We start from the raw sequence: 21,253 nt of genomic DNA, 5'->3' as shown, positions 1-21,253 counted from the left end.
CTGACAATGAACTGGATGCTTCCTGCCTAGCTCTCCTTGAAGACTTGTACACCGGAGATAGCGAAACAGACATCTATTCATCATACCCTAATCAACATCCTCCCATCTCTCCACCAGTTCAACACACCCCCTTCCGTCCCAAATCAATCTTCAACCCCACCCACGCAAAAGGTCCATATCTACAGAGCTTTTATCAAGTTGGTTTTTTAGATTTTGAGCTCTTCTGTATGTAATTTTAGGTTTTTCATCAAGACTATTTTTGAGATGGGGGTCTTCTCGTAGTATGCCCCAATGTTTGTTGAAGATGTGTTCCACCTTTCTGTGTTGTGTATGAAATTGGGTGATAAATCTGGGTGCTTGGGAGGATGAGGTTGATTGTTGGATCTTGTTGCCTCGCTGAGGAAATGGTTGTAGGCTCCCTTGACTAGGGAGGCAGGGTAGCCCTTTTTGGAGAACTTATTCTTGAATAGGTTGCTTTGTTCGATGTAATCTAACCGGGTGCAACTGTGTTTCAAATGGCAGAATTGGCTTTTTGGTATACTGGAAATCCATCTAGGATGGTGGCAGCTGTGAAAATGGCGGTAAGAGTTGCCTGCAGTGGGTTTCATGTAGTTCTTAGCACGAATGAGATTGTTCCAGTGGCTTAGGCCTAAGTCCAGAAAAGCTAGGGTGGATCGCAGACTTAAGTGAATGATAGGCCTAAATTATTGGCGTTGCAGTAAGCCACATCATCATCTGCTTGGGCCAGAGAGCCATCCCAGATGATGACAATGTCATCTATGTATCGTCCAAAGTATATAATATGTTCAGAGTGGGGGTTGTTACAAATTGAGCGTTGTTCCCAGAGACCCATTGACAGACTGGCATAGCTGGGGGCAAAGTTTGCCCCCATAGCTGTGCCTTGGGTTTGTAGGTAATATTGATTTTCAAAAGAAAAATAGTTGTGGGTTAGGCAGAATTTTGTACATTTCATGATAAATTCTGCCTGTCTGGAGTTGATTAAAGAGTCTTGAGAGAGAGAAAATACTCTATTGCTTCTAGTCCAATTTCGTGTGGAATTAATGTATATAATGAGCAAACATCGAGTGATAGCCATAAATAGGTGGATTCCCAACGGTAGTTGTGTAGGGTGTTGAGTAAGTGGGTGCCATCACGAATGTATGCTTGTAAGTTCTGAGCGAATGGTTGCAGGAAGTGATCGATGTACATGGATAAAGGGTTAGTGATACTGTCCATAGCAGCCACTATGGGACGTCCAGGGGGCTCCGTCAAACTTTTATGAATTTTGGGAAGATGGTAGAAGTAGGGTGTGTTATAGTTATCACGTTTGAGAAATGCAACTTCGGTTTTTGTGATGATCCCATCTGCGGTTGCTTTATTGACCAATGCATGGGCTTCAGGTATGAATTTGGATAGGGGATCACAAGGTAGTTTGGTATAGGTATTGCCATCAGATAGAAGTCTATGGGCTTCTTTGACAAATGCGTCTCTGTTTTGGATGACAATACCCCCTCTTTTGTCGGCTGTTTTTATGATAAAGTCTGTATTTTGGGTTAGGGCTTTGAGACATGCCCTTTCTGATACTGAGAGATTGTGGTTGTGTGTGAGGGTCAGAGTCTGATTGCACATGCGTTTAATTTTGGAAAAACCAACTTGATAAAAGCTCTGTAGATATGGACCTTTTGCGTGGGTGGGGTTGAAGAATGATTTGGGACGGAAGGGGGTGTGTTGAACTGGTGGAGAGGTGGGAGGATGTTGATTAGGGTATGATGAATAGATGTCTGCTTCGCCATCTCTGGTGTACAAGTTTTCAAGGAGAGCTAGGCAGGAAGCATCCAGTTCATTGTCAGGGGTGGGGTCATCATGGGGTTCCTCCGATGGATTCTCTCCGGTGGAGTTTTTTGAGGCTTTGATATTGAAAAACCTTTTGGATAGACATTATAATACAACAAAGAGAGGACAAACTTGTAACGCTGACAGAGAGGGTAAAAACATATATTCACACGCTCAGAGGCCAGATCCATCACCTCCCCATGACCTGGATCAACATCTTAAAGAAAAATACTAAAAAAGACAAGGATTTATTAATCAAAACTAAATTGAAAAAAATGAGGCGTGATGTTGATGACTATACGTCATCCAAAGTATTTAACTGGAAGCCTCAAAAAACACCAGCATACCTTCCCTACTCCCCCCCTATTTACCCCCCTGGTCGACAAGCTTTACCCACATACACACAACCACCCAGGCCCCATAACCATCATGGACCTAGCTCTATTCATCCACCATATAGAGCACCTAACTCAAATAACATCCCTTCTTCCCATATTAACATACAGAGGAACATGTTACCTCCACTTATACAGACAGAACCCCATCCTTTGACTGCCCAACCCAAGCTGAAAAGACACAGAATCCACAAACGTGCGAGTACCACCATCAGTGAAACGCCTCCCACTGAAACCAAGACTACCACAAATCCCTCAGTTACCTCTACCACCTTTCGCAGCCTTCCTCCTCCAGAAACTAGACATTGAGGTGTCTAGATCACCACCTTGCATCATAGATCTACTCCCTACAACCATGCAGGCTAGTTCATCCAGCCCACACACTACAGACTTCACATTCACTCCAGACCCTTCTTTTTTAGTCAAACCCCCAACCTGCACAAAAAAGAAAATTAGAAGAAGAGGCAGACGAGGGGGGAGAAGAAGACGAAAAGAAAAAGGGGAAACTAGCCAAATGATAAAAATCTACAACCTATCAACACTAACCCTCAGCCGGGATGATACCTCATTACTGAGCAAAGGCCTCAACTTCGCCCCCTCAGCTGGTCCAAATCCCTTCACCTTGTTCGTAGACCTTAATAAATTCATCCGTGACCTCACAATCAAAAGGTTTTTCAATATCAAAGCCTCAAAAAACCCCACCGGAGACAATACATCAGAAGAACCCCATGATGACCCCACCCCTGACAATAAACTGGATGCTTTCTGCCTAGCTCTCCTTGAAGACTTGTACACCGGAGATGGCGAAACAGACATCTATTCATCATACCTTAATCAATATCCTCCCACCTCTCCACCAGTTCAAAAAACCTCCTTCCGTCCAAATTCAACCCCACCCACGCCAAAGGTCCATAGCTACAGAGCTTTTATCAAGTTGGTTTTTCAAAAATTAAAAGCATGTACAACCAGACTCCGACCTTCACACACAACCACAATCTCTCAGTATCAGAAAGGGCATGTCTCAAAGCCCTAACCCAAAATACAGACTTCATCATAAAAACAGCCGACAAAGGAGTGGGTATTGTCATTCAAAACAGAGACGCATATGTCAAAGAAGCCCATAGACTTCTATCTGATGGCAATACCTATACCAAACTACCTTGTGATCCCCTATCCAAATTCATACCTGAAGCCCATGTATCGGTCAATAAAGCAACCGCAGATGGGATCATCACAAAAATCGAAGTTGCATTCCTCAAACGTGATAACTATAACACACCCTACTTCTACCATCTTCCCAAAATTCATAAAAGTTTGACGGAGCCCCCTGGACGTCCATCCTGGCTGCTATGGACAGTATCACTAACCCTTTCTCATGTACATCAATCACTTCCTGCAACCATTAGCTCAGAACTTACCAGCATACATTTGTGATGGCACCCACTTACTCAACACCCTACACAACTACCGTTGGGAATCCACGTCATTATGGCTATCACTCGATGTTTGCTCATTATATACATTAATTCCACACGAAATTGGATTCGAAGCAATAGAGTATTTTCTCTCTCAAGGCTCTAATCAACTCCAGACAGGCAGAATTTATCATGGAATGTACAAAATTCTGCCTAACCCACAACTATTTTTCTTTCGAAAATCATTATTACCTACAAACCCAAGGCTCAGGTATGGGGGCAAACTTTACCCCCAGCTATGCCAATCTGTCAATGGGTCTCTGGGAACAACGCTCAATTTGGAACAACAACCCCCACTCTGAACATATTATATACTTTGGACAATACATAGCTGACATTGTCATCATCCGGGATGGCTCTCTGGCACAAGCAGATGATGATGTGGCTTACTGCAACGCCAATAATTTAGGCTTATCATTCACTTCAGTCTGCGATCCACCCTAGCTTTTCTGGACTTAGACCTAAGCCACTGGGACAATCTCATTCATGCTAAGAACTACATGAAACCCACTGCAGGCAACTCTTACCGCCATTTTCACAGCTGCCACCATCCTAGATGGATTTCCAATATACCAAAAAGCCAATTCTGCCATTTGAAACACAATTGTACCCGGTTAGATTACATCGAACAAAGCAACCTATTCAAGAATAAGTTCTCCAAAAAGGGCTACCCTGCCTCCCTAGTCAAGGGAGCCTACAACCATTTCCTCAGCGAAGCAACAAGATCCAACAATCAACAATCAACCTCATCCTCCCAAGCACCCAGATTTATCACCCAATTTCATACACAACACAGAAAGATGGAACACATCTTCAACAAACATTGGGGCATACTACGAGAAGACCCCCATCTCAAAAATAGTCTTGATGAAAAACCTAAAATTACATACAGAAGAGCTCAAAATCTAAAAAGAAAAATAGCTCCTAGTAAATTAAAAACTCGCAAATCCATGTATCAATGCCACAAGTTACATTGTTTAACCTGCAAATTTGTTCAACGTAAACAAAAACACTTCTCTACAAAAGACAAACCATATCAACTTGGTCAATTTTTCAATTGTTCCACTGAATTTGTGGTATATTGCCTTTCTTGCCCATGCAACCTACTTTATGTAGGCCGCATCACCAGGAAATTACGTAAGAGATTTGGAGAACATAGACGTTCCATTGAAGATAACAAGAACTTGAAGATTCCAAGACACTTCACTGAGTTTCACCAAGGCTCCACCAATGGCCTACAGGTCTGGATTATAGAAGCCATCCCGGGCAGTCTCCCTCGAGCAGAACGCATCAAGCTTCTGTGTGAGGAGGAGACCTTCTGGATATACACCCTGGACTGCCTAAAGCCGGGAGGCCTAAACAAAGAAATCGAAACCCATTCCATCTTCTAGCAAGCACCTAACCATATACCCCAAACACAGCCTTACTACCCCCCATTTCCTGCTGTCAGTATCCGCCTTGTATACCTACTAATTTTCGCCCTTCCCTCTCCTCCCCCTCCCCCCCGGCCCTTCTTCCACCCCCTTTACCTCCTTTCCCCAACATTCCCCTGTCCCTCACCCTTCCTCCCATATTTTGTACTAGTAATTTGCCCCTTGTTTTTTGTGATATGAACATATAGCACGCACACACATTTTTCAAAAATGTCTTTCCCGGCATATGCTTACCCCTCCACTTACACATATTTATATTCCTTATACCATTTTGATGATCATTGTCTGATTACCAACCTTCCACGTTTACACGCACGCACAACACAATACCTTATATGTGCGTTAGTTCCATACCCTCGAATCAGTGACACGGTCTTACTCTTATGCTACTATTGACTCTACATCCTTTGTATCTTTCCTACAATTAAGCATTATGTAAATTAACCCCTCCCCTCTCCCCCCGGAATAATGAAAACATTTATAATATATAACTCAAATAATATCAAATGATACAACCTCTTCCAAACATTTTTTCTACAGGAACCTTTTCAACCAATGCGATACTTCCAACACTACCCAGTGAGTATGCTGTAGTCAAACCACCCCAGTTCATACCCATAAGCGATATTATAGTCTAATTATTATCATTTATATACAGTATGCCATGTGTTTTTATATATATATCTATATATATATATATAGATATATATAATCTATATAGATAGATAGATAGATAGATAGATAGATAGATAGATAGATAGATGTGTCTTTTAGTCCCATTCGTACTCCCATTATTTCCCATTTCTTTTTAATTGTATTTTCCTTTTATTTTACATTTCATCTTTTTTACTTTCATTACTATTTTCCATTTTATCTTTATTTTTTATTATTTTTATTCTTATTTTTATTTTCATTTTTATTTTTATTACATTTTTATTTTACTATCTTTACTTTCATTTCTCTGTTTATCTTATTTATCTATTTACAAGCCATAGAGTCTTGTTTTCTATATTTTTGTATGCTGGAGACATTGTGACTTCCACCGTTCCCTCTACACCCCTATATCTTCCCTTCCCTTCTCTCCCCCCTTCCCCCCACTCTTTTTTGCTTATTGCTTCAAACCTATTTTGCCTCCAACGATTGCACAAATTGATGTGTGTATGACTCACATCCTCAAACCAAAGCTGGTTGGCTGTTCTGGATACCGCCCCTTCCCTCCTTCCTTCCTATATAATTATTGCCAGTAATGGCCGGAATCCACGCTTGACGAAGGAGCACGCATGCTCCAAACGCGAGCACTAGTTACGCCCCCCCGTTCTCAAGCATCTGACGTCTTCTATCGACGTACCTGCTGACGTGCTCACTGCGGGGTAATCCAAACCTCGGAGCTACGAACGCCACCGGAAGCGAACGAGGTCTGACCCCCCCTACAGTAGCCCAGCTGGAAACCGGAGGATACTCGATGATGGAAAAGAGAACTACCCTATGCCTGTTTTAACTACTCAAATGTGAGTGTAAAATTTTTAAAAATTTATTAAAAGCCTTGTTTTAAACTGACCTACTACCCTTAGAGCGGCGCTGCTCTTTCTCTCTCTTTCTGGCCTTGTGTGATGAATCACATTTTCTTTCACACCATGTGAATGGTCAGTTGCGTGTGCTTACCCAGGGAAGAGATGGCACCAGGATGCAATATGTGAAGAAGGAAAGGTGAAAGACTGTGTAATGCTTTGGGCAATGTCCTGCTGGGAACCCTTGGGTCCTGCCATTAATGGGGATGGTACTTAACACATACCACCTATGTAAACATTGTTGCTGACCAAGTACAACCCTTCTAGAAAACGGTATTCCCTGATGGCAGTGGCCTCTTTCTTTTCAGTAGGATAATGCGCCTTGCCACACTGCAAAAATGGTTCAAGAATGGTTTGGGGAACACAAGTTTGAGGTGAGTTGGCCTCCAAATTCTCCAGATCTCAATCCAATCGAGCATCTATGGGACACACTGGAACAACATGCCCAATCCATGGAGACCCCACCTTGTACCTTACAAGACTTGAAGGATCTGCTACTGATGACTTGGTGCCAAATACTACTGCATTAATTCAGAGGTCTTGTGGAGTCCATACCTTGACCAGGCAGGACTGTTTCGGAGGCGAAAGGGTCTGTTTTGGTGCTAAAAAGGGGACCTACACAATATTAGGTGCGTGGTCATAAGGTTATGGTTGATCGGTGTATAGAAAAGCAGTGTCTTGTATGCCCTACTATACTTATACCTGCAGGCACATGTGTGCACAGCTCAGCACCCTTTTCCCGGAAATCATGGGGACAGTATTCACCATTTCATGAGTAACAAAAATGACAGCTAAAGTTCTGTTTCTGTAATTTCACTTATGATTTCCTATCCCCTCTTGCAACAAGGTTTTATTTTTATCTACTGGTAAAAAAATGGTACTGCAACACAACCATAAAACAAATATTTCTCTATAGAAAAAAAATAGGATTTTTTTCGTCATACTTACCTGTAAAATCCTTTTCTTTGAGTACATCATGGGACACAGAGTTAGGCTAATATTCATTACCTGTTGGGTTAGACGTCATCTCCAGGTGAATGGGCACTGGTAGACCAAAGGTCTTTAGACAGGAAGTGATCCCCCCCTCCCATACAGGAAGTACTTCAGTTTTGTAGAAAGTACTGAATCCTCAAAAAGAGGGGAGGGACCTCTGTGTCCCATGATGTACTCAAAGAAAAGGATTTTACAGGCAAGTATGACGAAAAAAAATCTTATTTTCTTTTTCATACATCATGGGACACAGAGTTAGGCTAATATTTATTACCTGCTGGGACATCCTAGAGCAATAGCCTTGAGGGGACAGAATCACCCTGCCAAACAATAGCTATCAGACCTTATACGGCAGCCCGCAGTACACTGTGGCCGAAAACCGAATCCTCTGTGTTTGAACATCCACTTGATAAAATTTTGTGAACATATGCACTGAAGACCAGGTAGCAGCCTTACAAATCTGAGCCACAATTACCTGATGGCGAAAAGCCCAGGAGTTTCCTACCCCAGGTAGAATGAGCTCTCACCCTAAAGGGAGGAGCTTTACGTTTCAGACCATAGACCCGAATGACCAATTGACGGACCCAATCGGCAATGGAAGCTTTGGAAGCTGCCTGCCCCTTCTTGGGTCCTTAAGGTAAAACAAAAGAGGAGTCTGATCCTCGGATCTCCGCAGATCTAGATAAATAAACCTTGACTGCCTGGACAATGTCCAAAGAATGCAGTCTCTTTTCTGCCGAACGAGGCTGAAAGAAAAAAGATCAGACCTAAATACTTTAGACTTTGAGCTGGTCTCAAGGTTGACTTTTCGGTATTTATGATCCAGCCTAAGCTTTCCAAATACTGCACTGTGCATATTATGCTCTGTTGTAGAGCCTGTAGTGAGTGATCTTTGAGCAGGTGGTCGTCCAGGTCCTTAAAAGACCCAGTACTGGTGCTAGGACCTTTGTGAATACCCAAGGTGCTGTGGCAAGCCCGAAGGGCAGAGCTACAAGCTGGAAATGATGTTCCTCTACTGAAAAACACAGGAACGTCTAATGAGGATGAAAGATAGGTAAGTGTAAATACGTGTCCTTGATATCGATGAAGGCTAAGAACTCTCCCATCGGGAGCGAGGCTACTACTGAACAGACAGACTCCATGCGAAAGGACAGGATTAATAGATGCTGGCTCAGGCATCTTAGATCCAAACTGGGCCTTGTGTCCCCGTTTTGAACCGTGAACAGGTTTGAATAAAACCCTGCGCCCCTTTCGGATACAGGAACCGGTATAATCACTCCCTGATGCACTAAATGACCTAGTGCCACAAACGATAAGTTCCTCTTTGGAGGATCCGAAGGAACGCTGGATCTTAGAAACTTCTGAGGGGGAACCCCCCGTAATTCCATCTTATAACCGCGGGATACTGTCGAGGTGACCCACTGGTCCTGAACCACTGTAATCCAAATGCCTGCAAAGTGCAGCAGCCTTCCCCCCACCCGATATGGTGGGGGCATCCCCTCAAAAGAAGGGCTTGGTGCCGGGTTTAGAAGGGTTTTGGACCCAGGGTTTCTTCTGGCCCTGCGGCCTGCCCCTGGCTATAGCGCCTTGTTGGCGGTGGAACGGCCTTGGCGCTGAGAAACCTCAGGAAGCGCTCCCTGAGATTTTAAACTTCCTGAAGGCGCAGAATTAGATGTGAAACGCGTAGAGGCTTCTGGGTGAACGCCAACGTCACTTCCTGCCCCAACCCGTACCAGATCGAGGCTTGGACCACACGCCGATCCCGGGAGACGGAACGGCGTTAGCTAGCCTCAAAAATCCACTGCTGGAAAGACTCAGTGCCATCCTAAAAGGCACTGGATTTGTGAGTGTACATTTTATATATTTACCTTATTGATTTAATAAATTTTAAAACATGTTGCTCAATGATGGATGTTTGCTTTTTATGAGAAACTAAGAGGTGTAAGGAGTAACCATTGGCAACCAATTCGGAAAACCCCAGATATACCTATAAGAGTGGAGTGGTTAATCCAGCATAAACCAAAGGTGCAGTTTTTCCCGGTTTCTGGTGAGCGTCCATTTTAGAAGGTGGTGGCGTCTCAAGAATTGGTGAAAAGATTCCTAATCATGGATGTGAATTTGTGCCTGTAAGATTCAGATAATCAGCTTGTGAAGAGGATTACTGGGACTATTAGGACTATTAACAGATGTTTTATTTCTTTTAAAACTTTTTTATTATAATATATTTTTTGAACTGGGATAAATTAGTTTTGATGAATGAATCTATTAACAATTGTTCATGAATCACAGATAAAAATTGTTCACTTTTTTTGTGGTAAGATATATATATCACTTCAGGATCAGCGTAGCTACATTTTTACTTCAATATTACCCACCCAACATTATTGGTAGGGGATTTATAAAACTGCAGCAGATCTGATATTTTAAATCTAAGATAAAGTCACGCACTATATATTTGTTTTTTTTGCACCGGTGACACATTTTTCCAATTTAAACGAGGGACGCCTGGTCCTTCTCTTCACAGGAAGTAGAGAGCTCTTCCCTCTGGAAATCTTTTGGATATATTTGTCCAAATCCTCACCAAACATTCCCCCTGAAAGGGGAACCCTGCCAATAACTTCTTACAAGGAAGCTTGGCTGACCAGTTCTTAAGCCACAAAAGTCTGCGCATGTGTACAGACAGGAGAGTCAAATGAGAAACCTGCTGTATTGAGTCCTTCAAGGCATCAACAGCAAAACACAGCGCTCAAGGTATATCTGCTCTGCTTTCAGCAGGATCATCCTCTTGGTTAGGCCCGTCAGGCCTTCTGACCCGATCCTTTAAGGACTGGTTTCAATTGCTGCAACAGCTAGCTGAATAGCTGAAATGGCAAAAGAAAAGGAAGCCTTTAATAGTGACTCCAGTTTCTTGTCAATAGGGTCCTTCAAGCTATGTTCGTTATCCACCGGACAAGTTAAGTTCTTATTTAAGAAAGAGACTGCCGCATCTACGGCTGGCATGCTCCACTTCTTAACAAACGTTTCCTTCATGGGATATAAAAGGGAAAACCTCTTAGGAGGAATGAAAATCCTGTCAGGATGTTCCCAATCAGCATACACTGCCTGTTCCAACAGAGGGTGCAAGGGGAAAGCTTGTGCGGCCTGAGGAGGCCTCAGGGACCCTAGAGGACCAGGGGGGCTCAGAAACCACTGCAGGAGGTAACTTAAAGGCAGAACGAACCATCACGGTAAGTCTGGGTCAAAAGCCTCTGTGATAGAGCCTGATACCAACTGGACATATTCTGGCCCAGATTGCTCAGAAGCAGACTCATCTGCCAGGTCCTCCACAGAATCCTTGGCATTTAGCTCTTCCCCATCCGCAAGTCATTCCTGCTCCAAGATAGGAGGCTCAGGGGAGGGGGATCTATCTGTCACGCTTCTTACCACCCTGGGAGATGGAAGCAATCATGCCAGCAATCCTGTCCTCTAACCCGGCTAGGGCTGGGGACAGATCATCCCTGGTGATAAAGGCTGAAGCAGCAGCGTTGACCATAGGCACCATACCAGACAAGCACAGTGCCTCAGATTGCCCGGTTTCGACTAGGTTCCTTAGAATCTACTGACAACATAGATATGCCCTTCCCTGTAGTGTTAGACCCGCTCCTCTTTTTTGAAGACATTTGCAAGCGGCACAAAGGGAGTTTCTAGGTTTAGAATTTTACCCCAGAAAGGAAACCCTTTAATAGGGCTCACCAAGCCCCTATGCAACAATCCTGCTAAGTACCTTAGCCTGCCAACCAACACCTGGAGGACTCACGTGACCCTGGGTAAGGAGGAACGAACTGCTAAAGTGAACTGGTTCAGAGCCTGCTCTGTATCCCACAGTTGTCCCTTGGAAGCACCGCATGTCAGAAACCTTAAGTTTAAATGGGCTGTCTGTGCGCCGGGATGCTCTGCGCATGCACGGGCGATGTGCGCAGCTGGGTACGAATTCTTGTGCACAATGGCGAACCCTCAGACTCATCCATAGAAAGCAGCCAAGACAACAAAACAAGGTACTCCTACACAAAGCACAGCAGCTAGCCCAAAACTCCCCCTGCGGTGACCGCCACACAGGTGTACAGCCTCTAGCTCAGTGGTTCTCAACTCTTTTCCTCAGGACCCAACAGGCCAGGTTTGCAAAATAACTGAAATACATCACAGGTGATATCATTTGCTGCTCAGTGATTGGAGTATTCTAGTCTGCATCTCCCCAAAGTAATACTTAAAATCTGGCCTGTTAGTGGGTCCTGAGGACAGGAGTTGAAAACCACTGCTCTAGTTAGACAGATTGTTATAATCCTTGGGGCACGCCACAATAAGTAAATAAGGGGGTTTCACTAACCCTTCCAGGAGCAGGGTAGCCTTAGAAAGTAAAAGCCCAATCTTCACCCATCACGGTGGGTTCCGTCACTTGGGGACCTTCAAGAACTGGGTACCCCTTCATGTTTTAGGGTCCACTCCCTTGGACCTGTACAGCACCCTGCAGGAATGCCTTAGCTCTGTGGTGTCCAGGATTTCATTACACAGGGTCCAGCGCCCGAAGGACGCGTTACAGGCAAAACCTTGCAGGATCCTTGCGTCTCCTTTGCGAGGTTCGGGTACCATTTATTTAAGCATATAAGCTTTACTTTAAATGGATCCGATCGGTCAATCCCTTGATTCATTTAAGAACTGTTTTGGGACTAAAAGTCCTGGAGCTCAGAGAGCTCAACAAACATGCCCATCTGCCTTGAAGACACTGGTAAAAAACTGAAGTACTTTCTGTATGGGAGGGTTTATATAGGGGTGGACTTCCTATCTAAGACTTTGTCTGCCAGCATCCATTCACCTAGGGATGGGGTATAACCCAGTAGGTAATGAATAATAGCCTAACTCCATGTCCCGTAACGTATAATAAAAAAATAAGATTTTTGTACTCCTGCAAAATAATTTTCTTGCAGTCCATAATGAGACACAGAAAGTCTTAATCTTCAGGTTGTACTGCTGCTTACAGGAGAACTAGACACTGGTAACTCAGCCCAGAATATAACCCCGCAACTACCAGCCAGCTTTAATTTTGTAGCAAAGCAATACCAAGAGCATGATCAAAAATCAAGGGTCAGACCTGTGTTCCTCAATGGACTCTAAAAAGTTGAGCAGTGGCAAAATGAAAGGGCCACTACTTGGTCAGCAAGGGAAATTACCTAACCTACAATTCATTAGGTTTCTTCCACTGGAGAAGATAAGTGCTCCTGCCACCAGTGGCAACCTTGATGATACTATAAGGAGCCAATCCAAGGAGATGATGTGCCTTGAAGGCCATATGGATCAAACGCTTACTGCACAAAGCTTCCACAGTCCAGCATTTTAGCCAAGCATGTGCACTGACAGGAGGCACATGCAAGACAGAAGACGGGAATCTTACAGCAAACTAAGTGTTTTTTTACCTCAATGCATTCTATGCATTGAGGTAAAAAAACGCCCCACTACCTGTCCCCCTGTCTCTAAACACTTACCTGCCTTCTCTCACTGGCCCAGCGCCATCCCATGAGCATGACCGCTCCTTCTCTTCCTGGTCTCACAGGAGACACTGACAGCAGCAGAAGCCACAGGATCCTACCGCTGTCAGTGAAATTCTATGGGGAGGAAACAGGGGGGCATGGCCGAGTTACACTGTGTGTGTCTTTGGAAGCACACACAGCATGGCTTGGGAAGCGAGCCCACATGGATGCCCCCTCAGCAAACAGGTTGCTGAGGGGCTCTCTTCGAAGAAGGAGCGGACAGCACCAGCAGGAGACTCCAGAAGAGGTAGGTATGGGACCACTCTGTGCAATACCATTGCACACTTTATTTCTGGCAGGATTAATAGGTATTGTTTGCACTTACAGAATATCAAACACTTTCAATACTATATCTAACAAACCAAAAGGGAAAAACAATGTTTAAGCACTGCTTGCGCATTAAGGGCTAATTCACACCAGCAGCCATGCTGATTACAAAGACGCTGGTGTGCGCTGGGAGGATACAGTGCTCAGCCTTCAATAATGGTGCATTGCACGGTTTACTTTTTTTGTGTTAGAACTTTATTGAAATGTTACAAGAGATATTTTATTGAGCTCCATTAACCACAGTGGTGTTCAGATGTGGTGGTTTCCGTCGCAACTCACTGCACCGTTTCAGCGCACACCAATGCAATGCAGTGGTCTGAACTATAGGACACCTGGAAAATTGTGTTTCTGTTGTGTGAATGGGACCTGAAATGTTATTAAGGAGAATGTCTAGAAAGCCCGTTCATTCACTCACCACAGTTTACTTACTTGCACTCTTGTATTTGGCTAATCAGGTTTGACACATGCAGGTGAGACGCTGTCAGCATGTCTTGAGCCTGAATTTCCATATTTTTATATGTAGACTGAATACATTCAGGATAGAAGAAAAAAATACATACCAGTTACCATTTATTACTTATTTCATAACATGTTGTGAATAGAAAAACTTAGGATACAATAATATACGACTTATAAGTATAATCTTAGATGTTTATTTAGAGGGGTAGGTAGAATCATATCTGTGGAAGATACGATTTATCCCTGTATCAACACTTGTTGGAGGGGACAGGACAGAGCAGGAGACAGCTGATCTGTTTCAGAAAGGATAGAGACACTATTTTGGCTTTTTGTTTGGCTTTCTATAGAGTGGTGCACTGAAGCACCCAGCATATGTGAGTACCCTGTCAGAGGGGTTATGGATTATTAATAAAATTATTTAATAAAACGGTATCACACTATCAAGTTACTTTATGTTTTGCACGAGTGTGGAAGCAGCAGAACTGAGCAGCTCAGGACTCCATCATTGACACTGAATCCAGGGGTGGTTCACAAGTGGGTTCTGACTCACGTAGGTGAGCGTACACACATAAGGGGGGAGCACTTGAGTGAACACGAGTTTTATCACCAGTACAAGCTAGGAATATTTTTGGAATGGACTTCAATATCTAATGATGTTACTATTTATATGAAATTTTGACACTTATTGTGTGTGCACTTAGCACTTTTGATCACTGGATCACTTTAAATATATATTTTTTGCATGTATTTGGATCACTATATTTGATACATGTTTTTTGATTTTATTTTGTATGAATTTTTTGGAGTTTGCCGAAAACATGTTATATATTTATTGTACCACAGAGGCACTTTATACATTTCAACACATACAGTGGGGACGGAAAGTATTCAGACTTTCACTTTGTTATATTGCAGCCATTTGCTAAAATCATTTAAGTTAATTCTTTTTTCCTCAATGTACACACAGCACCCCATATTGACAGAAAAACACAGAATTGTTGACATTTTTGCAGATTTATTAAAAAATAAAATCTGAAATATCACATGGTCCTAAGTATTCAGACCCTTTGCTGTGACACTCATATTTAACTCAGGTGCTGTCCATTTCTTCTGATCATCCTTGAGATGGTTCTACACCTTCATCTGAGTCCAGCTGTGTTTGATTATACTGATTGGACTTGATTAGGAAAGCCACACACCTGTCTATATAAGACCTTACAATTCACAGTGCATGTCACAGCAAAATGAGAATCATGAGGTCAAAAGGAACTGCCTGAAGAGCTCAGAGACAGAATTGTGGCAAGGCACAGATCTGGCCAAGGTTACAAAAAAAAATTCTGCTGCACTTAAGGTTCCTAAGAGCACAGTGGTCTCCATAATCCTTAAACGGAAGACGTTTAGGATAACCAAAACCCTCCCTAGAGCTGGCCGTTCGGCCAAACTAAGCTATCAGGGGAGAAGAGCCTTGGTGAGAGAGGTAAAGAAGAACCCAAAGATCACTGTGGCTGAGCTCCAGAGATGCAGTCAGGAGATGGGAGAAAGTTGTAGAAAGTCAATCATCACTGCAGCCCTCCACCAGTCAGGGCTTTATGGTAGAGTTGCCCGACGGAAGCCTCTCCTCAGTGCAAGACACATGAAATCCCGTATGGAGTTTGCTAAAAAAAACACCTGAAGGACTCTAAGATGGTGAGAAATAAGATTCTCTGGTCTTATGAGACCAAGATAAAACTTTTGGCCTTAATTGTAAGCGGTATGTAGAAAACCAGGCACTGCTCATCACCTGTCCAATACACTCCCAACAGTGAAGCATGGTGGTGGCAGCATCATGCTGTGGGGGTGTTTTTCAGCTGCAGGGACAGGACGACTGGTTGCAATTGAGGGAAAGATGAATGCGGCCAAGTACAGGGATATCCTGGATGAAAACCTTCTCCAGAGTGCTCAGGACCTCAGACTGGGATGAAGGTTTACCTTCCAAGAAGACAATGACCCTAAGCACACAGCTAAAATAACGAAGGAGTGGCTTCACAACAACTCCGTGACTGTTCTTGAAAGGCCCAGCCAGAGCCCCGACTTAAACCCAATTGAGCATCTCTGGAGAGACCTAAAAATGGCTGTCCACCAACGTTTACCATCCAACCTGACAGAACTGGAGAGGATCTGCAAGGAGGAATGGCAGAGGATCCCCAAATCCAGGTGTGAAAAACTTGTTGCATCTTTCCCAAAAAGACTCATGGCTGTATTAGATCAAAAGGGTGCTTCTACTAAATACTGAGCAAAGGGTCTGAATACTTAGGACCATGTGATATTTTTTTTATCTTTTTTAATAAATCTGTAAAAACGTGAACAATTCTGTGTTTTTCTGTCAATATGGGGTGCCGTGAGTACATTAATGAGGAAAAAAATGAACTAAAAATGATTTTAGCAAATGGCTGCAATATAACAAAGAGTGAAAAATTTAAGGGTGTCTGAATACTTTCCGTCCCCACTGTATGTGGATTATAAGGTTTGTGATGCTGTGATCACACACTCTATGGTTAAAAAAAATGTTGTTTGCACGTCAACACATTTTTTATTTAGTGTCATTGCATCAAGGCACTTATGCCAACATCCAGATAGTGCAGCATTTCCTCTATAAATATTGAATTTGCATGGTCGTATGAGACATGATCAGTGCTAACAGCTGTCTTGATAGAAGGTGTTACATATTTACAGATTTTGGGTAGCTCGCAAGATTTCTTAGTTTTAGAATAGTATAAAATATGCTGACTTTGTAATTTTATTTTGATAATTAGAAGCCTGTGAGTTGGTTTCTTAGTGGAGGGCCTTGGAATCATTCTCACCTTAATGTGATTCTCTGCTTTACTGTACAACTCTGGATTGCACAATGTCCTTTTTTTCACTGGATTTCTTTCCTTTGTTGTTGATCTTGATTGTTATTCTTTTCCCCTGTTTTTTTTTATGATACATGGTATTTTGCTTGCATGTAAACCATGTATATTCTCAAATACTATAATTTTATTCTTAAATTGCACTACTGCTTTTGATCATTTAATGACAGCTGAAGGATGAAATCCTATCACATACTGTATATGCATTGATCTTTTATCTGACTGTTTAACCAGTTGCCGACCGCAGGCATAAGGGCTTACCTGTACGTCTCTGCCTCCCAGCTGGCGGGGGGCCGATCGGGCCCCCCTCCGATGCCTGCGGAATCGTTACAGGAGCGATCCGTGCTGAGGGGGAGGCCACCGATTCCTGGCCACCCCCTTACAATCGCTCCTGACGAATGGAATGCTTCCTCTGCTTCTGTAATGTAAACAGAAGCAGAGGAAGTGATGTCATCTCTCCTCGTGCCGGTCTTTTCATTCCAGCGCAGAGGAGAGAAGACATCAAGTAAGTCTGCACCAACACTACACTAACAGTAGAACACGTAGCACACAAATCACCCCCAATCACCTCCCTGTACCCCCTGTCACAGTGACACCAATAGCAGTTTTTATTTTTTTTACTGATTACTGCATTGGTGTAATTTGTGACTGTTATAAGTGTTAGGGCAGTTAGTGGTAGGCCCCTTTAGGTCTAGGGTACCCCCCTAACAAAGGTTTAACCCCTTGATCACCCCGTCGCCGTGTCACTAAGCAATCTTTTTTCTGACCGCCGTATTATTGTCACAGGTGACGCTAGTTAGCCAGGTAAGTAGGTTCACCGTCAGCTTTTTATAGCGTCAGGTACCCCCATATACTACATAATAAAGGTTTTAACCCCCTGATTACCCCCTAGTTAACCCTTTCACCAGTGATCACCGTATAAGTGTTACGGATGATGCTGGTTAGTTTGTTTTTAATCGCCCGGTGGGTGATATAAGTTAGGTTTTAGTGTCAGATAGGGTCTGCGTCACCCCAGGCAGCGTCAGGTAAATGCCAGTACTGCTAACACCCATGCACGCAGCATACACCTCCCTTACTGGTATAGTATCTGAACGGATCGATATCTGATCAGTTCTATACTAGCGTCCCCAGCAATTTAGGGTTCCCAAAAACGCAGTATTAGCGGGATCAGCCCAGATACCTGCTAGCACCTGCGTTTTGCCCCTCCGCCCAGCCCACGCAAGTGCAGTATCGATCAATCACTGTCACTTACAAAACACTAAACACACATAACTGCAGCGTTCGCAGAGTAAGGCCTGATCCCTGCAGTTGTTAACGTATGTTACATTTGCTGACAGTCTAGGAGCTTTTTTTTACCTGCGAGTCTCACTACTGTACAAGTAAATTTAGAGCCCAAAATGGCAAATCGAAGGTACGGTAGTGAAGAGGCCTACACGTTTCTGAGCATTACAGATAGTGAATGGGAAGTCACTTATCTGTCAGATTCAGGCTCAGAATATGATCCTGTAGACAGCAGCAAATCCTTAACAGATAGCTCTGACGACGTAGTTGTGGTCAATGCCAAGGTCAGGCATACCAGACCCCAATCTTCTTCTGCTGTTGAGGTGCAAGAACCACAGGGCTCTCGTATGGAGCAGAGCAGTACTAGCGCCGCTATTCCTTCTGGTGACCTGGCAAGCACCAGCGGCCTAGTACACCCTGGTCGTACATCCAGCACTGCAGTAACACTTGGTGACGTGAAGAGGCCCATAAGTGCAGTTCAAGCTGGTGAGGTGGTAAGCACAAGTAGTGTCCCACTGCCACCAGAAAGAAGACAAAGACAGGCCCTTCGTGCCCATAGTGTCCTTCCTGCAGAATTCGCCAATCCTAATTGGGAACCCACCACTTCTGCAGCACCCGTACTTCCCTCATTCACTGGCCAGCACGGAATTCAGGTGGAAACAGTTGATTTTATGTCACTTGATTTTTATTCACTGTTTTTCACCGAAGATCTCTATAGATCTATTGTGGACCAAAGTAATTTGTATGCTGGTCAATTCATCGCCGCTAATCCCCAGTCCTCCCTTGCCAGAGATTGGAAACCAATTACGGTTTCCGAATTTAAGACCTTTCTGGGCCTATCCCTTGACATGGGCATAGTTAAAATGAGTACGTTGCGGCCATATTGGTCAACTGACCCAATTTACCATATGCCTGTGTTCTCTGTTTCCGTGGCAAGGGCACGATACGAGCAGATGTTGCGGTTCATGCACTTCAACACGAGGACTCTGTCGTCCTCGTGGAGACCCTGGATACGATCGGCTCTAAAAAATTCGGCCCCTCATAAACCACTTCAACCAACGTTTTGCAGACTTGTTTACTCCCCATCAAGTTGTCTGCGCTGAGGAGTCCCTGATTAAGTTTTCTGGCTGCTTGTCATTCAAACAGTATCTTCCCAGCAAGCGTGCCAGATACGGTGTCAAGATGTGTAAGCTCTGTGACAGGGCCACAGGCTATACATGTAGTTTTTTGGTTTATGAGGGAAGAGATAGTCACGTAGAGCCGACAAACTGCCCTGACTACATAGGAAGTGCTGGCAAGATTGTGTGGAACTTGGTGTCACCCTTATTCGGAAAGGGGTACCACTTGTACGTGGACAATTATTACATAAGTGTGCCACTTTTTAGTCACTTGTTTGATCATCAGATTGGAGCATGTGGCACCGTGCGATCTAATCGTCGGGGCTTTCCGGCTTGTAGATTCCCGTCTTAGCCTGGGGGAGAGAGCCTGCTTGAAGTGTAATAACTTGCTCGCTATGAAGTGGAGGGATAATAAGAATGTTTTCGTTCTTACCTCCCTTCATGCAGACACGACGGTCCAAATTACTACGGCGACTGGTGTTGTGGAGAAACCCCTCTGTGTCCACGAATATAACCAAAATACGGGAGGGGTGGACCTCAACTACCAGTTGTTGGTGCCGTACCTAGTTGCCCGTAAGGCCAGACGCTGGTATAAAAAAAGTGTCCATTTATTTATTTCAATTGGCTTTGCTGAACGCTCATGTGCTATACAGAGCTTCAGGACGGACTGGATCCTTCCATAAATTCCAGGAAGAGATAGTCAGAGCCCTTCTGTTTCCAGACGGTGCTCCACCTCACCTTTCCAATCCAAATGCAGTAAGCTGGCTGCATGAGAGGCATTTTCCTTGTGTCCTCCCGAGTACCAACCCCCAAAGAAAATGTTGTGTCTGTAGAAAGCGCAGATATTGGCGTGACACCCGCTATTATTGTCCCTCCTGTCCTGACAATCCTGGTCTTTGCATTGGTGAATGTATTGAACACTACCATACACTAGTGAAGTTTTAGCGTAGGGTACAGCATTACACAGACTAGGCACACTTTCACAGGGTCTCCCAAGATGCCATCGCATTTTGAGAGACCCGAACCTGGAACCGAACCATTACAGTTACAAATAAAAGTGTAAAAAAATATATATATATATATAAAATTAAAAAAAACAAAAATGTTGTCATTTTATTGTTCTCTCTCGCTCTATTCTCTCGCTAATATTCTGCTCTTTTTTACTGTATTCTATTCTGCAATGTTTTATTGTTATTATGTTTTATCATGTTTGCTTTTCAGGTATGTAAATTTTTTTATACTTTACTGTTTACTGTGTTTTCTTGTTAACCATTTTTTTGTTTTTAGGTACGCCATTCAGCTGCAGCACGGATTTATTTATCTTGACAGCAACAGCGTTTGCTCCCACGATACATAAAGCCGTGACTCCAGCGCTGTCAGAGGTGATTTCACCACCACAGTTAAAAAAAAGAGCATATATGCCGAAGCATGGCGGCAGCAGGGGTGGAGAAGCGATTTGCTCCTAACTTTTGGGGCGGATGCCCCCATGCTTCAGCATATATATATTTTAGGCACAGGTTGTGTTAAAAAAGGTTTTACTTTTTACTATGATTTTTTTGTATTTGCTTTGCAGGTATGGTATGTCTTACTGTTATGCTGTAATGTTACTTTGTTTTATTGCTAACCATCATTTGCTTAGCAGGTACACCATTTGGCTGCAGCGCGGATTTATTATTCTTGACAGCAACAGCGTTTGCTCCCATGATACATAAAACCGCGACTCCAGCGCTGTAGGAGGTGATTTCACCACCACAGTTAAAAACAAAATGGTGCACGTATGCCCATCATTAGCAGTGGGTGGATGAAGGGAGGTATTCTAATGGTGGGCATACCCACCGATCAATCTCTTCTTTTTCGTTCAGCCCACAGGCTGCATTAAAAAAAAGATTACAATATATGTCCAACAAGGAACAGCAACGTACTGG

General features: G+C 43.6%; 1 protein-coding gene across 1 annotated transcript in view; it reads right to left on the bottom strand.

Annotated features, from left to right (window-relative positions):
* SYCP2L (synaptonemal complex protein 2 like) overlaps positions 1-21,253 on the bottom strand; it is a 256,224-nt gene that overhangs the window by 35,143 nt on the left and 199,828 nt on the right. Inside the window, exon 31 of the mRNA XM_073632795.1 lies at positions 14,012-14,106. Coding sequence (XP_073488896.1) covers positions 14,012-14,106 — 95 coding nt within the window. The remainder of the gene's footprint in view (positions 1-14,011; positions 14,107-21,253) is intronic.

This window comes from Aquarana catesbeiana, linkage group LG05 (assembly GCF_042186555.1).
Source record: "Aquarana catesbeiana isolate 2022-GZ linkage group LG05, ASM4218655v1, whole genome shotgun sequence".
Lineage (NCBI taxonomy): Eukaryota > Metazoa > Chordata > Amphibia > Anura > Ranidae > Aquarana > Aquarana catesbeiana.
This window is presented reverse-complemented; position numbering and strand designations above follow the sequence as displayed.